The following is a 17,437-nucleotide window of genomic DNA, read 5'->3' as shown; positions in this document are numbered from 1 at the left end:
TATACACCAAAGTTCATAGAAAGTGGACTTCTAGAGCTCTTGATTTTCTGTCTGGTCGTAGATCTAGAGTGCCATCGCGCAAGTGGAGTGTTTGGTGAAAAACACATTTTTGACACCTTGATCTGTCTTGTTTTGCATCAGGTTATGGAATTGTCCTTTCTTGGTTACAGTGACACATAATTCAACTTAAAGCCTCTATACAGTTCATAAACACAAAATCGGAATCCGCGATATGAACAACCGTCTGCACCTATGCTAGGTAGTACCTAGTGTAAAATTGACATCTGTATCTAACAAACCGGCTGTATCGTAGGAAGAAATGGTGTTGATTGTGAACGGTGATGGCGGTTATCAATGTTCTTTTGAAGAAATACGCTAACTAAAATTTACGAGACTGACTTTAGGAATTGAAACAGACAACATCGGATAATGCGATTACAGATTCCAATGAAAAATGTGCACAGTATCAACAGGATTCTCTCAAGTGTTAATTTTTACTGTCATCTACTTGATATGAAGGGCAAATTCCTACGTAAACGTATCCTCGATGACCTAGTTTTGACAGTTTGCGGTCACGTGACACAACAGTCATATTTACACCATTAAGGTAAACCAGGGAAATACATAGCATACAAACAGATCAAAAATTTGCAGACACACAGAAGATATGAGAGTGGTATCTTAAAGCATATAAGATGCTCCAAACTAACGTTAAATAAGCTTCAAGAGGTTCGGCCCACATCAAAAAGGTCTCTTGGCCCAGTTGGTTAAGGCACCGTGCTAATAACGCGGGGATCAGCGGTTCGATCCCGCTAGAGACCATTTTTTTAAATTACCAAAAATTTTACTTTAGTTTCTTTCCATCGCTGTGTAAGGAGGAATTCGATGACCAAGTCCGATCCTGCCAAAAATCGTGCAGTAAATTTACCAGTTTACACACGTTATGTAATTGCCGAGAGGTGCACCTTGTTCCTCGAACTCAAGAGCCGGTGAAATTTTCAATCTTCGAGTCACTTCAGCCTGTAGCAGCGAGTCGTAAGACCAATCCAAGAAATCCTCCATGTTGTAACTATGCTTTCTGAAGGGCTGAGAGAAAATCTTAGCCAGTGTCGCCACGTTTGGGTGGTAATGATTTGTGAGAGAATCGAGTTCCCAAAGAGAACTTCCTATAGCATTTGTCAACTCCGGGTTAGGTTCATCCATTTGGTAAGGATCCTGATACTGGCTTCTGCGTTCTTTTACTAAGGCAACTTGATCGGGTTCCGCGAAAGTATTAGAAATGTAGTCTGGATCATGCAGCATTATCATACAAGTGGGATGCTTTTTTAATAGATTGTAAATGAATGGTAGCACAGAAACTATAGCACCGGGGGGTGCATCCAACGTTAGTCGCGCTAGTCGCTTGATGAAAGCAGCTATTAAATTCGCCGAAATGTGCGTAGACGACAGGAAAAGATCCGTCAATCTCAAAAAGCGTGATCTGTGCTTTACGTGCATGAGGCCGGGAGTTACCAAATGGTACAGCTTCGTGTAGAAACGAGGGTACTCCAGATTGTACCTTTTCATAAGTTCGAACAGCCCATTCAATGCTAGTAACGAAAGTACATGATCTCCTAGATCGTAAGAGTCGGTCAAAAAGTCCATGAGCTTGGTTGGTGTGTGGAAATGAGGTATTACTCTTTTGTGTAAGATGAGAAGGGTAGTTTTGTATTGAGTTGCAGAAAGTCCCCCGAGATTGAGGAAAAATAGCCAGTTCTTCTCCAGGTTAGTTCTGAACTGATTTTCGTTTTCCATCGCTTGCGGTGGCTGGGGTACGAAAATCTCCAAGTCTGCATCCCCGCTGGTGTAGTGATTATCGTGATTCATAATGGAAAGCCATTTGGCCATAAGCTGAGTGTGATCATGGTTCTTTAAAGAGTCAGGTTCCAGCGTCAAGCCAGCTAGCTCCGCTTGAAAGTAGTATTGAATGTCCACATACTTTTGATAGTAGCTTTGAGCGAATTCCAGCACAACAGGGTTTTTGGAATGGCCATCGGCTGCGTCAACACTGCTGGGAAAGTCACATTTGAATAAAGCCACAAGGAGCGCTTTCAAGGTCTTGTTGGGGAAAAAAGGAGCGTCCTCATGAGATGCCAAATGAATAGCCTCTTGGTTAATTAGTTGCATGTACGCATCGAGACAGTCTAGGGCCAAAGATGACTCAAATGGTATAGTGGATATGCAATGTAGCAGTTTTGACTTGAAAGAATTGTACAGTTTACGGCACCATAGAAAAAACTGTTTTTCACTCGCAGAGGACGCCTTAGTAGGGTTCAACTGACCTCTAGTAAAAAGCTTTCGAAAAACTGGTAAAAGAGCCAGTGTCAAATACCTGAGAGTGGGCTCCTCATTTTCAAAAGTGCCCAATTCAACGTTCGACATGGTAGGATATTGAGACACGAGTTTCACGATATCATTATAGTGTCTTCTATCATTGGAAGATGCTAGGCGCTTGGCACAGGTAGCAATTTCATCTTTTGTAAGCGCCATAGTTGAACAACAAATACACGAAATTGCTGTCAGAAGTGTCCGAAACTAAGATCACCGTTTCTATTCCTGAGAGCTATCAGCGGGGAGCGCGAGTTGTCGCTATAAACCTTTTTCACTGCTCATCGCATCTCATCTCATCTCATCTCATCCCATCTGTTACTGTACTAAAATTTTTTTCGAAACGACGTCACAGACGTAGATAATGATACCAGATGTATATAGTTAGAATTCCGCGACGCGATGTCGAGGCCTTTACCAAGTTTGTAGGAAGCTAGCTAATCGTGAACACTAGTCGCCTTCTAGTCACACTATACAAGTCCCTCTTGCTTCATCTTATGTCTTTCTTTATTCATTAGATGACATCCGGGAGCAATATTTTTCTCCGCATGAGCAACGTAGTTTGATTCATTTGAAGGTCTCCAAAGAATAGAAGAACGTGAACCCACGTAGCTTTAAGATTCCTGTACTCGATGCCCTGCAATTTTCCACTTGTATTCTACAAATACTGAGACTTGTGCTAGCAATGAGGCCCTAATCTTCATTATTTAACAGCGACGTACAAAATGATAAATAATATATATATAAGCGGTAAAATTTTCTTAGCGACCTCCTTATTACATGCGTTTATTCTTTCTTTCGAAACCCTATTGACCTTCCAAGTTTTATTAAGAAGACGATGAAGTTATTTGCGTCTTTAATCGAACAATTCTTCTCGGCTTTGCTGAGGTTTTGATGGAGAAGTGTTTCCTGCGCAGCCTTTAATCTTGTTACATTCTATGAATGCCAAGGACACTAGTTAGAAAATTCTGATTCTTTTTTTTTAACCTGGAAGTCATGTAATTCGGTACTTACTCTTTTCTTGTTTGATAAATAATAACTTGGGATCCGGGTCCAGCAGGAGCTGGACGAGGGTGTCTGCGGATGAAAGCCTAGCCGACAGCGTCCGTAAACTCTCTACTATAGTTCGAAAACTCGAGCCCCTTTGAAAAGGTGGATCTGGTCGTAAAGAGCATGGGCCGGGTCTGTATCATGAGAGCACAGCTTAATGGCTTCTCGGGGCAACAGCATACTGAAATACTAGGAACTCCGACGGCTTGCATTTTGCACCACAAGCCGTACGGCTCGGAACGTATTTCACAATAAGAGTAGGACAAGTCAATTCTAAGTTTGTTTTCTGGCAATAAAATATCATTTCGCCCCCCTCCTCACAAACGTCATGCTATTCCTCAGGAACTGTTGCAACAATTCATCTACTACTTCGTACTTTGTATGAATCTCGCCAGAAATTACGACTAGTAAATCGTGCTATAGAGCCTAAAGTATATACCAATTCTGTCAACTACGATAATTAGTTTACCGAAGTAAGTGAATAGCTTGCTTGCTATGACTCTCAACCTCTTGACTAGTTAAAGCTGTTGCTGATAGCATTCTGTCAGTCATGGCGACGGGAAAACATTTGAATGATATCGTCATTTTTCGATCTGACTCACTTCTCACTATCAAAGTGGAAAAAAAAGTATATCAATGCTCACCATCAATCGTTGACGAACTTTAGATTATAACATTCCGCTAGAAAAGATCGAAAACTTCTTTGAAAGTCAAGAATAACACTTTCAGCTTTTCTTGTTATCATTAACACTTGAATCTTAAATCAGAGAGCCAAAATGTGTGGTATCTTTGCTTGTCACAAGCATGAGTCCGTGGACAAATTCAAATCAGACGCCCTTCAATTGGCGAAGAAAATTAGACACCGTGGTCCAGACTGGTCTGGTAACTACACCAGAAACTCTACCATTTTGGTACACGAAAGACTAGCAATTGTGGGTCTAGATTCTGGCGCTCAACCTATCACTTCTCAGGACGGTGATCTATCGTTGACCGTCAACGGTGAAATTTACAACCACATCCAACTAAGAGAGGAACTACAGTCTTACCCTTACAAAACGCTATCGGACTGTGAGCCTATTCTTCCTTTGTACGAGAAGTATGACATTGACGCCCCTAAGCATTTGGACGGTATGTTTGCATGGGCCTTGTACGATGCCAAAAAAGACCGTATCGTCGCTGCCAGAGATCCTATTGGTATTACCACGCTATACATGGGCCGCAGCTCTAGCAGCCCTAAAACCGTATACTTTGCGTCGGAACTTAAGTCGCTAACCGACAACTGCGACCAAATCACCGCTTTCCCTCCTGGTCACGTGTACGACTCTATCACTGATAAGTTTACTCGCTACTACAACCCTAACTGGTTGCAAGAAGGCCACACTCCTTCGGAACCTCTAGACCTACTCAAGATCCGTCATTCTCTAGAAAAAGCCGTGAGAAAGAGACTCATGGCCGAGGTGCCATACGGTGTGTTGTTGTCCGGTGGTTTGGACTCTTCTTTGATCGCTTCTATTGCCGCTAGAGAAACTGAAAAGGCCAACACTGCCTTGAACGCTTCCGAATACGACTCTGAGAGCAAACATTTGGCTGGTGTCGACGATGCCGGAAACCTACACAGCGCCGGATGGTCGCGTCTGCACTCCTTCGCTATTGGGTTGCCAAACGCTCCAGATTTGCAAGCCGCTCGCAAAGTGGCCAAATACATTGGCTGCATTCACCATGAACACACTTTCACTTTGCAAGAAGGATTGGATGCTTTGGACGACGTAATCTACCATTTGGAAACCTACGACGTTACCACTATCAGAGCATCTACTCCTATGTTCCTACTTTCCAGAAAAATCAAGGCCCAGGGTGTCAAGATGGTGTTGTCTGGTGAAGGTTCTGACGAAATTTTCGGTGGATACCTGTACTTTGCGCAAGCTCCTTCTGCTACTGAATTCCATTCCGAATGTGTGCAACGTGTGAAAAACCTACATTTTGCCGACTGTTTGAGAGCCAACAAGTCAACTATGGCTTGGGGTTTGGAAGCCCGTGTACCATTTTTGGACAAGGAATTTTTGGATGTTTGCATGAACATTGACCCAGAAGAGAAGATGATCAAGCCTTCTGAGGGCCGTATCGAGAAATACATCTTGAGAAAGGCTTTCGACACTTCTGATGAGCCAGACGTGAAACCATACTTGCCAGAAGAGATTCTTTGGAGACAAAAGGAACAGTTCTCTGACGGTGTGGGCTACTCTTGGATCGACGGTTTGAAAGATACCGCGGAGGAGACCATTTCAGACGAGCAATTCAAGCAACCCAAGGCCGAATGGGGCGATGACATTCCTACCACCAAGGAGGCCTACTGGTACAGACTCAAATTCGATGCGCTTTTCCCCAAGGCTGCTGCTACGACCGTCATGAGATGGATTCCAAAGGCCGATTGGGGCTGTGCTGAGGATCCATCCGGAAGATTTGCCAAGATTCACGACCAACACGTCGAAAAGTAACCTACCGTCGCATACGAGAACTCAGACCCGGTTACAGATGTAAATAATACAGAAAAAATTATAGACATTCTTGCTAAGCACGCAAAAGATACAAAACAGTAAGTCTATTCCTCGTTAACATTAAAAGGCCATTGCATTACAAGGCCATTAGCGCATTATAAACCTATGTACAGTCTATTTACAATATAATCTACTAGTTGAGGGGGATGGTGATGATGAAGGGGTCTTGCGGTACCTCGTCTTCGAAATGAACTCTTTGAGCCACTCGACGATGGCGCCGCCGCCTTCTTGAATGACTTGTTGTGTCTTGTTGATGCGATGAGCTCTGTGATGATGATGATGTGGTCTCTGTGGTGTAGAGCGTCGTCTCTGACGATATGGGCGAGCGCGCCACATGCCGTTGTACGACTGTGTCGCGCCTTGTGCTGCCACTATCACTATTTGAACGCGACGTCTGTTTGGCGCAAAACGAGCCCTCTTCGCCGTTGCGTAGTCCCTTACAGACTGTTGAAAGGCCCGTGTTGTGATGTGGGATCATTTGGACGAGCTTTCCTGACGACTTTACAACGTTGAAGGCCCCGTTCATGTAGCGCCAAGTTTTGTCGATTGCGTTTCTGGGACTCAATGCGAGATGCGGGCCCATATTGAGCTTCATTTTTGGCCGAGAGTCTTCTTTGCGTGAGATATCCTTAGCTTTGGTGTGGGACTGCGCAGAGAGATTCTTGCGAATGATCGTTTTTGACGGAGTTGACGACACGGTGACAGCTGGCTGAGAGGAACTAATATACCACACGCACCAGAACCTTCACAGTAGATGTGGAATCAGGATTCAGATTTCAGCTAATTACTTGTGTACAAAGAGCCTTCTCAAACCTATTCGGCGTAAGTTGCACAAAATCTTAGCTTAGGTACTACTCACGCTATACCGATATACAAGCAGCATACGTTGATCGATTTCAACAGCGATCTACTTCCTCTAGCCATTGACGTTGCATCCCACACTATTATATAGCGCAATTCATTGTTTCTCGTGCTGACATTGGCATCCAAGGTCCCTTACAGGAAGTTTAACACAGGTTCGTTCCGCACGCCGCTCATCGCCCGGACATAATCGTGACAAATGCGTGGGTTCCGTGGAAATCTTGATAGTACAAATTGAGAGACCGGGTGTCCGGGTGTAAGGATATTGGACGGAAATGCTAGTATGTGTTGATGAATAACGGCAATAGTCGCTTATTCACTAGCAATAAAACATCCGTTATCCGCCTATAGCCATGCCATGGAAAGAGAGTTTGAGATTTGCGCACTACGGCCGAGACAGAAAGGTGTAAAAAAATTTGTAAGCAAAGCCTTTTGGTGCGGTGTCTGGGTGCTGAACTGCAGCTACTTGGCATACATCACGCGACGAACAAAACCAAAACATGGAGCACGTGTAAGGTGTCTGGGTGTGATTTGAAAGAGTATCACTTTGACCCAAACTGACACTTTTGCTTTCAGAATTTTGTGTATCTCTCAAACGGGGGACTCTGATTAAACTATAAGAGAGCCTGTGCCGATGAGAGTTCAGAGTTTGGGGGTTTGAAACGCTTGTCAGGAGGAAACCGTTACTGTGTTGAATTGGCAGTGAAGACGGGTTGTAGTCTTCGCTGTTTGGAAGGGAGGTCTCCTGGAAGTACGGTGCCAGGTAGCGGACGGATGATTTCTTCGTGACGCGTGGGTCAAGAACGCTCGGCATTTGCCGAAAGAACAAAATGAAGAAGATGAGGAAGATGAAGAAGGACCTACCGGCTTTTGAGGCAGTGTGAATAAGGGGGAATTGTTGTGGAAGACTTCAAGGGGCCCAGGTCTCGAACTTTGAGAGGTGAGGGGGAAAGAGAAAAGAAAAGGTCGGCGGCTAAATTATATCGCGTTGTACGAATAACACAAGAACACATATTAAATCGAAACAAACACAGGCGTTTGAAAAGCTCTCCACGAACAAAGAGAATGAGCACACATTTGAACTCTACTGGACCAGTCAATTTCATCACCACAGGAGCTAAAGAGGTGTGGACAATCGAAGCAGAACCTCACCCACCTCCCTAAGAGAGAAAAACGCGTTGGAAATACGCTCCCAATGACTTATTCACGAAATTGGGAAAGAAGACACATAGTGATTGTAATTATGCGCACAGAAAAAAGATGGAAGAGAGGGACCCAACGTGAAGCTTTATCAGCCGTGAGCGGACATGTACCGCAATAATAATGTCAAACGACAATTGGACGCTAGAGCCCCTCTGTGGATGCGTTTTCATAAAACCCGGCCCTTTAATTTCCCATTCTCGAAGTTTTCCACTTTTTAATCCATTGTGCGGTGCAAACCGTGCAAACTCTTGCCAAACAGGACAGTTTTCAAAGAAAAACGTGAGACCACAAACACGATAACGACTTGAAGCTGTTCAATCAGGGCGGTCTCAGGAAACAGCGACATATGTTGGAATTCTAGGACCGTGCTCCAAACTTTTCGTGTGCAAGACAACTTTCACCATGGTAATCACTCTTTCGACGCTTCAAAAAGAAAGAGAATTTTCACACACACACACACACACAAACACACACACACACTCACTCACCAAGCACTAATACCTCGAGATGAACTTGGAACAGTCTTGCTGGACTGGTAAAACCAAACTACGGACTTGCTTCGTGCATGCGGACATAATTTCAGTTTAGATTGACTGTGGATCCTGTATGTCCGTTATCAATTGGAAAAACGAAGGATGCATGTGTAAAGTTGGATACCAGAATATCACCACTTTGAGCAAAAATCAAGCGGGCAACATGGGTAACAAGAAGGCCAGAGGCAGAGGCTCACTTTCGGAAGCCATTACCGTATCGTTGGGACTCAATTCCCAAACTTCCAGCGACAGTGATTACGCGGCTTATTCTCGGGCTAATCCACTGAGCCAAAGCATGGCTAACTCGTCCCACCAATACTATGGTCGTTCATTCGTGGGAACTTTGTCTCCAACATCGCACTTCCTCAAAGATCGTCTTCCTAGCAACGAAATGTCGAAAGCGGAGCTGCAATCCATACACAAGTCTGCTAATTTGCATCGACAAACAGCAGCGCTGTCTAATGATTTCGACGCTTCTTTTGAGTTTGACAATCAACTAGATCCATCGCGGGACTCGGAAGACTTTTCAAAGGGTCACGAAGACCCTTTATCCGGCGAGGCGGTAGTGTCGCCTGTCAACAGTCAGCCAGACACGGCTATGCCAAGCGAGGGCCCCCAACCCTCTGAACTTTTGATCTCTCTACAATCAGGACGAGATGTGGAGTATGGCGCGATTGACGGATCTGACGGTCAATATGTATCGCTTCGCTCTCCTGGGGACTCGACTTTCCCAGTCCCTTCGATTGACCCCAACGCTCCCACGCTTGACAAAATTACTTTCACACTACAAAGAATGGCCAGATATGTCCCAGCAGTCATTTTGGGACTTTTACTGAACATTTTAGATGCTTTGTCTTACGGTATGATCATCTTCCCTATCACCGAGCCCTTGTTCGCACACATGGGCCCCTCTGGTATGTCAATGTTTTACATTTCCTGCATCGTTTCCCAAGTTATATATTCAGGTGGCTTTTCGGCATTTGGAAACTCCATTGGCAGTGAGATGATTGAAATTACTCCGTTTTACCATGCCATGGCTGCTTCAATTACAAGTGGTCTATCAGATCAAAAGGATCAAGTTCTTTCGACTACAATTGTGTGCTATGCTCTGAGTTCTATAATGACTGGACTGTTGTTCTTCGTTCTCGGTAAATTGCGCCTAGGTAAAATAGTCGGCTTCTTTCCAAGACATATTCTTATTGGCTGCATAGGTGGTGTGGGTTACTTCCTTGTTGCCACAGGATTCGAAGTAACAACGAGAAGTGCTAAGACTGAAGGTGCTTTGGAATTCTTGGAAGCCCTTTTCAAAGATTTCGCGACATTTGGCAAATGGTTTCTTCCGCTTGCAATGGCTGCTTTACTGGTGATTGTTCAACACATTTTTGAGAACTCATTGGTATTGCCATCGTTCTACATCGCAGCTATGGTTTTGTTCCATTTCGTCGTTGCGTTGGTCCCAAACCTATCTTTAGATATGTTGAGAGAGAGCGGCTGGATTTTTTCTTCTGCAGAGTCCACAGAACAGTGGTACGGGTTTTACAAACTCTACAATTTCAGACTAGTTAAGTGGTCGTTGATTTTCAAACAGATACCGACTATGTTGGCTTTAACATTTTTCGGAATTTTGCACGTTCCCATTAATGTTCCCGCTCTTGCGATGTCTGTTGGTATGGATAAGATTAACGTTGACAAGGAATTGATTGCTCACGGTTATTCCAATTTCTTTTCTGGATTGATCGGCTCTGTACAAAATTATTTGGTGTACACAAACAGTGTCCTTTTCATCAGAGCAGGCGCAGACAGCTCACTTGCAGGGTTGATGTTGGCGGCAGCGACGTTCGGCGTCATGATGGCCGGCCCTGTGATCATCTCATATATTCCCATCTGCATCGTGGGCTCTTTGATTTTTCTTTTAGGTTATGAGTTGATCAAGGAGGCATTATACGACACATGGTCGAAGCTGACTAGATTCGAGTACGCTACGGTCGTCGTGATTATTTTGACCATGGGAATGTTCGATTTCGTGTTGGGAATCATTGTAGGAATCCTCATCGCATGTTTCTCCTTTTTGGTTGACAGCGCAAAACTGCAAACAGTCAATGGCGAATTTAATGGACAGGTGGCGCGTAGTACAGTCCGTCGTGATTTCATTCAAACTCAATTTCTAAACAAGATAGGAGAGCAGATTCACGTTTTGAAGCTACAAAACCTTCTATTTTTCGGAACTATTTTGTCTATCGAAGAAAGGATCGACAAGCTTTTAGAGATAAGCGACAATGATGCCTCCAAACAGCGGATCAAATTCCTTATCCTTGATTTTAAAAATATCAATGCGGACAATATCGATTACTCCGCTGCGGAAGGTTTCAATCGAATTAAAAGATTCACTTCTTCCAAACGAATCAATCTGATCATCTCTTCCATCAAAACCACCGATAGGATCTATCACGCGTTCAACAAAGTGGAACTACTCGATGGCGTTGAGCTTTTCAGCGATCTCAATAGTGCGTTAGAATGGTGTGAAAACAAGCTTTTGTTCCAATTCAAAGAGCTGCGGTCGAAATCGAATGTGAAGGCGGAGAAAAGGCGCGACAGAGCTATGAGTAAAGCCATGTTACCGCTCAACACCCCGCGCAACACGCAATTTGTCTCAGTAGCCCAAAAGCTATTGACCGACGAACAGTCCATGCCAACGTATAAACACAGCTACCGCGAGAAACAACCTGTTCTTCTGTTCTTGTTTGCCTCGCTGCAAAAATACCGTCCACAGATCTTGTCGTCTAACACAAAGGTGAAAGAAGCAGAGGAGAAGTTGTGGTCTGGACTTGGCAGCTATTTCGTGAAAAGAAGGCTTGCAGCACAGACACTTCTGCCGCACAAGGATAATCTATTTGCTGTTCTTGAAAGCGGTATGGTCAAAGTCACTTACAATTTGCGCCAGGGCCAGCTATACGAAATCATTTCTGGGAAAACCTGTTACGGCAGAATCAGCGCTCAAAACTCGGGTGGATACCCTGTGTCATCTGTGGAGGTGACTATGGAGACCGACTGTGTCATATGGGTGATTGATGATGTGGGCCTTGCCAAACTCAGGAACGAAAACCTGAACCTCTACACCGAACTTCTGTTGGTCACTTTATGCATCAATCAAGATCGATTGAAAGAGCTTCTGGGTTACTGTCTTGTCAGCAGCTAAGCTTAAAGCTCCAGAGCTTACTAGAAGATGTCCGCTGGCTTTCACGAGTTGAGCCTGGCTAGCTGGCGCACGCAGCCGGACGTACTCGCCAGCACTACGAGTACGATCTTTAAATTAGAAAATTAGTCGAAGCTTTATCCTGCCAAGACCTTAATTAGAGACATTCAATTCTCATCAAAAGTCCGCTGAACCTAACCTCTTCGTTTTACAAGCAACTGCGATCATCGCATTTACCCTCAAACCTACACTCCTTCTCTTTGTTCCGTGTCGATCACTATTGAAATTTCCTCTGCCAAATTGAGGCTAAACTTGTTTTAGCTTAAAGGACACTAAAAAGGCGCGGGTGAGACAAAGCAACTTCTAGGAGTGTCTTCTAGGATTGTTTTTTAGTTCATATAAAACTTCGAGTGGTATGAAGGTTACGATAACGGACTGCTGAGCATTTTTGTCATTGAAGGATAATTTACTACCAAAAATTCAAAGATCACACACAGCACATGCGCGCTGCCGGCAACAAGGAGGAGGACGATCTTGGAAGTTCAGAACTTGAACTCTCGTCGCTGTCTTCGTCTGATTCCTTTGAACCTAGGGCATTTGAAGGCAATCCGGTCGATGCCAAGCGTCCACAGGTAAGCAAACTGCCATCTGCGGCCTCCAGGGACTTTGCATCCGAGAAGAGCAGCTTGACGCTTGGGGGAGGCCCAGAAACACAAGAAGAGGCATCGTCTAATTCTTCGCTACCCGATGTGGATAAGGTTGTAACACACAACGTGAAAGAGGGACTTTCTGAAAATGTCGAGTCGCTCGAAGAACAAGGTTTGAATCTACGGAAAAAGGCGAACCCTGATATTAATAGTCCTGTTGCCCTGTCTTCGAGCACTGAGTTTCCAGAAGAGTACAACTTGGAAACTGAAACGGGGTTAGTGAAGGCCGTTACGTTGCAACAACTCAACAGACTCGATAGTCGAACATCAGTACGAAGTGGCCAATCTCAGAAAAAATCGCTGAAATCTTCAATCGCCTCGTTAGAGCTGCCCGATGCTACCAGCGTGAAGAGTCGCACTGATAATGGATTGGATTCCGAGAAGCTGCGCAGAGCAGTCGAAAAAAATCAAAAACAGATCGAAAAATACCAAGAACGTAAAAAGAAGGGTGGGGTCAAGAGCTTTATAGCCAAGATTTTCAACTGAGAAATTATCCAACACACATAGCTCTTGGTGGAAGTGTACATGGCTCCGACATTGCTTGACTTATTTTGAAATATAAAAAATCATAGCCTCAATACCTTTAATACAATTTAATATTGAGTGGAACGCTGATTTGATATTTGACAAAGTACAGCTTGAGGAAAGCCTCATGGCAAGCGTTAGTGACGCTCTTTGAATGAGAGGTTTCAACATGGAAGCGTCAAAGCACAACCGAGATATTTCCATTGAAAACGTCACAATCGAGAGATGGATGAAATAGTCATAAAAGTAGCAGGCTTCAAAAGTCTTGAGTAGTAGGAACAAACGAGCGATATGTCATTTCATTTGCTTTATGTAGCCCAAAATGGAACCCTGTTGACCATTGCGCAAAACACTCGACACCACTGAATTGCATAACATGGCCTCGAAGCGAAATAATCGGAGGAGGGTGATTAATACAGCTTCCTTGAATCATAGTCCTGACCTGGTGCACTGAATAGGGTCGATCACTAATGCCCGAAATATTCTGTCACAACGATTTCTGCATGTCTACGCACAAACGCATGTTCTAAAGTAGGTGATACATCGATTTTTAGCATTGTAGGGTCTCCGTTTGCTTCGAAAAACTGAATTAAGTCCTTACGAGTCTGCTCACTCACCCAATGATCGTTATTGCTGAAAAGGAACCAGATCTTGATGTTGCGAGCTTGGCAAAATTCTGTGAAAGTTCGCTGGAATTCCCAATCGGACCTAATCACCCGCATCTCCTCAGTAGCCAATCCTAGCGCTTGCTTGATGAATCTGGAGTTTGTGACAAGAGTTCTAGTCGCTATGGCCATTGCTGATTGAGGATCAACTCTCATCAAGGTGGACAGAAGGTTCGATGTGAGTGACGTCGGTAGCATCTTTTCGAACAAAACCCACGACAAGCCAGCGACTAGTTCATGAAACCTGGGGATCCACGCAGTTATTGGCGTCAATTTTCTTCCCTTGTCACTGTCATGAATGTCTATCAGCGTAGGTGTGATTAGACCGATTCGAACGACATTTCCTACCAAATGATTGGAAAGTGCCACTCTCTGGGTCAAATAGGCCCCAACGGAGTGACCCATGATGATCAATGGCCTTCCGGCCTTTGAGTATCTGTTTATGACTGCGACAAAGTGGTCATTTTGTTCTTTCAAGGTGTAGACCGGACATTGAATTGTATCGCAGGAGTTCATTCCAGCGTGGGATATCCCCAAGATCTCCCAGTCGGGATTATTGAGGTGAACCTGGAGCAAGAATGGCTCGTAAAATTCTATCAATCCCGGATTCCCAGGAATGAAGACGAACAGCGAAGAGCTGTCATCTTGTTGTGTGCTCTGCAAGTGCAGAATGGAACTTGGTAAGATCCCAGGAGGACTGTTTTGTATTGGCATCGAACCCAGCGGCGAAATGAGTGTTTAGGTATGCGTTGATGGCTTTCCAACAGCAGATAACTAATCTGTTCCCTAGAGCGTTAGTGTGGTTATTGAAAAAGTGGTTGAGGCAACCAACGAAATGACCATTCAGGGTTCGAAAGTCAACTAGACAATCAAAAACATAAAATTACGTACTGATACCTATCCTCATAGCTCTAATTGCTCAACTGAGTATGCTGCAAGACGTCCTTCTGTCGAGTCAGAGGCCTCTTCCTGGTGAGGGTTCGTTTTGATGATCTTGAGATTCTTGTCATCCAGCAAATAGAATAGTTCCACGTTCTGCTTCACAACGTTCAATTGGCAGTCGATATAGGATGAAAGCTTGCCAAGAGTGTTCTCTGTGAGGGCAAAAAGACCTACTGTGTCAAGAATGAGACCCAGTAGTTGGAATAAACGAGGCTTGTTTTTAATCCTGTCGTCGTCCGTGTTTTCATCCATCACAAACTCAATGAAGTTATTCACGTCAACTTTACTCTTAGTCTTGATCGCTTCTTTGATTGTCTCTTTGTTAAAATCTTGCAGAATGCGTAATGAAAGATCTAGACAGAGCTCGTCATTGATCACCGTGAAAAGCTCCTGCAGTAGATCGTCCAGCGGGAGGCTTGGACAAGTAACAATTGCTTGCTTGAACAGCCGGGGGTGGTCCTTTAGCTTTTGTAAAATTCCCGGTGTATGCGATTTTGGAAAAAGTGGATGTGTTAAAAGGTATGGCAAGGCCTTAGGGTATTCTGAAACGAAATCTTTGTAGATAACGGACACGACATCGTGCAGAAAGTCTTGATCATTAATAAAACGGTCTGAATCCGTGTAATAATCCTTTTTAATCCCCAGTTTCTTGAAAAACGAAGCGTCAAATTTGTCAATGCTACCCTTTGCCTTCTGCAAATCTTTCAAGATCTGGTCATAATCGTATTCGTGAGTTTCAACCCCATCCATATCGTCTATCAGTGGCTGTACATGTCTGTCGGTGGAGGAACGCAGCGAAAAGCCTTTGCCTAGCGAATCCTTGAGAGTACCGGTTCCCACATCAATGTTGATGATGTCCAACGAGCTTGTGGAGTTGGAACCGTGCTTGATCGAGACCCCGATTGCCATGGTTTCGTTACTAGTCTCAGAATTTCCTGGGATGACTGCCGTACCTAGAATCTGGAATGTTTTTAGGTGGGCGAGCTCTCTTTGACTCAAGATGGCATTATGCAGCAGATCGAGTAAAAAGATATGATTATCCGATGTTAGAAGAGCCCTGTTTTTGGAAATTGGCTTGAAAGACGTCTCGGTGCTCTTTTTCAAAAAGGGTAACGAGACTGTATGGATATGCTGGAAATAGGGCAAGCTGTAAATGTCTATGCTTGCACCGCGCAACCGATAAACGTTGCCAAACTCGTAAAAGATCTTGGAATCCTTGAGACAGAAATCCTCCAGGATGATGGCGCTCAATTCTTTAACGGGTAGCGTTAAATTGGATCCCACTTTCAAAAGCTTGAACGATGTTTTCCCACCTTCGAGGTTGCTCAAAAGGAAAACGAAACTTTCGTTGCTTTCGTTGCTGAAATGCTGTACGAACTGCACTTCTTTGTCTGAGGAATCGTAAGAGAACTGAAGTCTCAGTGAAAAGTCGTAAAAGTGCACCAATCCGCTTCGAAGCACCACCATGACGGCTCTTATGGATTTCATTACTTTGACGCTCACTACAAGGTCTGCCACGACGATTTTATTGCTGGTATGTGTTTCTCCAAAATGCGAATCCGTAGCGGGTGCGGATGAGGTGGGTTTTTCCACACAATGGATTGTAAAACTCTTGTTAGCTTGCAAAGCATAGCACCATACCTCGGTTCCTGCCGCGGATTCTGTGACGTCACAGGCAGTAACCGTGCTGATCGATGAGATGGGCAAACTATACACCGCCTTTGGCGTGGGGTTCACCACAAACTGCGAAATCGCAGATCCTGATATCCCAACCGTGATGTAATTCGTAGAGGGCACCAAATTGTCCGCCACTGGTAATAGGTTGGCCTGCGATGAATAGTTGTTCAGCGAGGCAATCTTAGGAAGAACGGCAAGCCTGAACGGCTGTGATAAAGTTGCCATTGTTTTACCGCCTCTCAAGTGTCACTTTCTGCCTCTTAACTTGTTAGAAGCTCAGCTCATCGCATCTCATCGCTCAGCTCAAATACTATATGAGTCTTGAAATATCAAAAATTTTCCAAAGATCACAAGATTGATCGCTTGAGACGAAACATTGAAATTTGAGAAATTAGCGATGAGCTTTAAGAAGCGGCATCGCATCGCATCGCACAGCTGTTTAGGTTAGGAAGGATAACTCTTCTGGGCTGGTTTTTAACGCGTTGACGTAGTAGATTCTAGTCTAGAAAGAATAAGCCCATGGATGTCGATAAGTATGCGTTGAGACTGAAAAATTTGAAGCGGAAACGGGTGAGTTTGGCGGTGGAAAACCGTAAAGAAGTGAACCGAGAGGATAGACTCAGTAAAAGGTCTCAAAAACCAGCAGTGTATAGTTTGAATGAAGACCAAAACACGGAAGAGGATGACGGTGGCAGTGGTTCAGTAGGCGGGGATTCATTACCGGATCGTGGTTGGGACATCAGTATGCAAGATTATGAGCGGTGGGAAGACCGGGAAAACAGGAAAAAAAGGACAGATTCTGGCCAATACAGAGACCTGGCAAAGGCTACATACGATAAACAAGTTCAAAAGATTGCTCACCGGTTTGAGGACCACGGTGCCAGCAACAAGATAATGAAACAGAGGGCCCGCAATTTCAACAGCAAAGGGAAAATTGTGATCGAGGACAATCAACAACTGGTGAACGAATTAGCACAAGATTTGGAGAAAAATGCCAGCCAGCGATATGCCAAGACGCGGAAAAAATTGGAACGCCGAAATGGGGGCGAGACCTTTTCGTCCACCGGGTTCGTGAATGAGAAGAACAAACAATTCAATGAAAAACTCGAACGTCAAGCAAAGAGGCGAGAGCAACTTGAAGAGAAGCAAATGCGTTAAC

General features: G+C 44.3%; 8 protein-coding genes and 1 non-coding gene across 9 annotated transcripts; 5 read left to right on the top strand and 4 right to left on the bottom strand.

Annotated features, from left to right (window-relative positions):
- Positions 1-748: 748 nt before the first annotated feature.
- Positions 749-822, top strand: LALA0_S01e08042r. The gene has a single exon. It is a non-coding gene; the product is annotated as a tRNA-Ile (tRNA).
- A 102-nt stretch (positions 823-924) lies between these two features.
- Positions 925-2,529, bottom strand: NOC4 (LALA0S01e08020g1_1; the record flags this gene model as incomplete). The annotated part of the gene is made up of 1 exon (XM_022774472.1): positions 925-2,529. One exon carries the CDS (start codon positions 2,527-2,529, stop codon positions 925-927), a length of 1,605 nt encoding a protein of 534 aa, XP_022626566.1.
- Positions 2,530-4,193: 1,664 nt separating this feature from the next.
- Positions 4,194-5,912, top strand: ASN1 (LALA0S01e07998g1_1; the record flags this gene model as incomplete). Its single annotated transcript, XM_022774471.1, has 1 exon — positions 4,194-5,912. The coding sequence occupies one exon, from the start codon at positions 4,194-4,196 to the stop codon at positions 5,910-5,912; it is 1,719 nt and encodes a 572-aa protein (XP_022626565.1).
- Positions 5,913-6,105: 193 nt separating this feature from the next.
- LALA0_S01e07976g (LALA0S01e07976g1_1) lies at positions 6,106-6,567 on the bottom strand (the record flags this gene model as incomplete). The annotated part of the gene is made up of 1 exon (XM_022774470.1): positions 6,106-6,567. The coding sequence occupies one exon, from the start codon at positions 6,565-6,567 to the stop codon at positions 6,106-6,108; it is 462 nt and encodes a 153-aa protein (XP_022626564.1).
- Positions 6,568-8,642: 2,075 nt separating this feature from the next.
- VSB1 (LALA0S01e07954g1_1) lies at positions 8,643-11,765 on the top strand (the record flags this gene model as incomplete). The annotated part of the gene is made up of 1 exon (XM_022774469.1): positions 8,643-11,765. The coding sequence occupies one exon, from the start codon at positions 8,643-8,645 to the stop codon at positions 11,763-11,765; it is 3,123 nt and encodes a 1,040-aa protein (XP_022626563.1).
- A 497-nt stretch (positions 11,766-12,262) lies between these two features.
- On the top strand, positions 12,263-12,955 carry LALA0_S01e07932g (LALA0S01e07932g1_1; the record flags this gene model as incomplete). Its single annotated transcript, XM_022774468.1, has 1 exon — positions 12,263-12,955. The coding sequence occupies one exon, from the start codon at positions 12,263-12,265 to the stop codon at positions 12,953-12,955; it is 693 nt and encodes a 230-aa protein (XP_022626562.1).
- Positions 12,956-13,461: 506 nt separating this feature from the next.
- On the bottom strand, positions 13,462-14,373 carry LALA0_S01e07910g (LALA0S01e07910g1_1; the record flags this gene model as incomplete). Its single annotated transcript, XM_022774467.1, has 1 exon — positions 13,462-14,373. The coding sequence occupies one exon, from the start codon at positions 14,371-14,373 to the stop codon at positions 13,462-13,464; it is 912 nt and encodes a 303-aa protein (XP_022626561.1).
- Positions 14,374-14,562: 189 nt separating this feature from the next.
- UTP8 (LALA0S01e07888g1_1) lies at positions 14,563-16,503 on the bottom strand (the record flags this gene model as incomplete). Its single annotated transcript, XM_022774466.1, has 1 exon — positions 14,563-16,503. One exon carries the CDS (start codon positions 16,501-16,503, stop codon positions 14,563-14,565), a length of 1,941 nt encoding a protein of 646 aa, XP_022626560.1.
- A 294-nt stretch (positions 16,504-16,797) lies between these two features.
- Positions 16,798-17,436, top strand: SYF2 (LALA0S01e07866g1_1; the record flags this gene model as incomplete). Its single annotated transcript, XM_022774464.1, has 1 exon — positions 16,798-17,436. The coding sequence occupies one exon, from the start codon at positions 16,798-16,800 to the stop codon at positions 17,434-17,436; it is 639 nt and encodes a 212-aa protein (XP_022626559.1).
- Between the last annotated feature and the right edge of the window lies 1 nt (position 17,437).

The sequence above is a fragment of the Lachancea lanzarotensis genome, scaffold LALA0S01 (assembly GCF_000938715.1).
Source record: "Lachancea lanzarotensis genome assembly LALA0, scaffold LALA0S01, whole genome shotgun sequence".
Taxonomy (NCBI): Eukaryota; Fungi; Ascomycota; class Saccharomycetes; order Saccharomycetales; family Saccharomycetaceae; genus Lachancea; species Lachancea lanzarotensis.
Note: the sequence above shows the minus strand (reverse complement) of the source record. Positions and strands in the feature narration are given on the sequence as shown.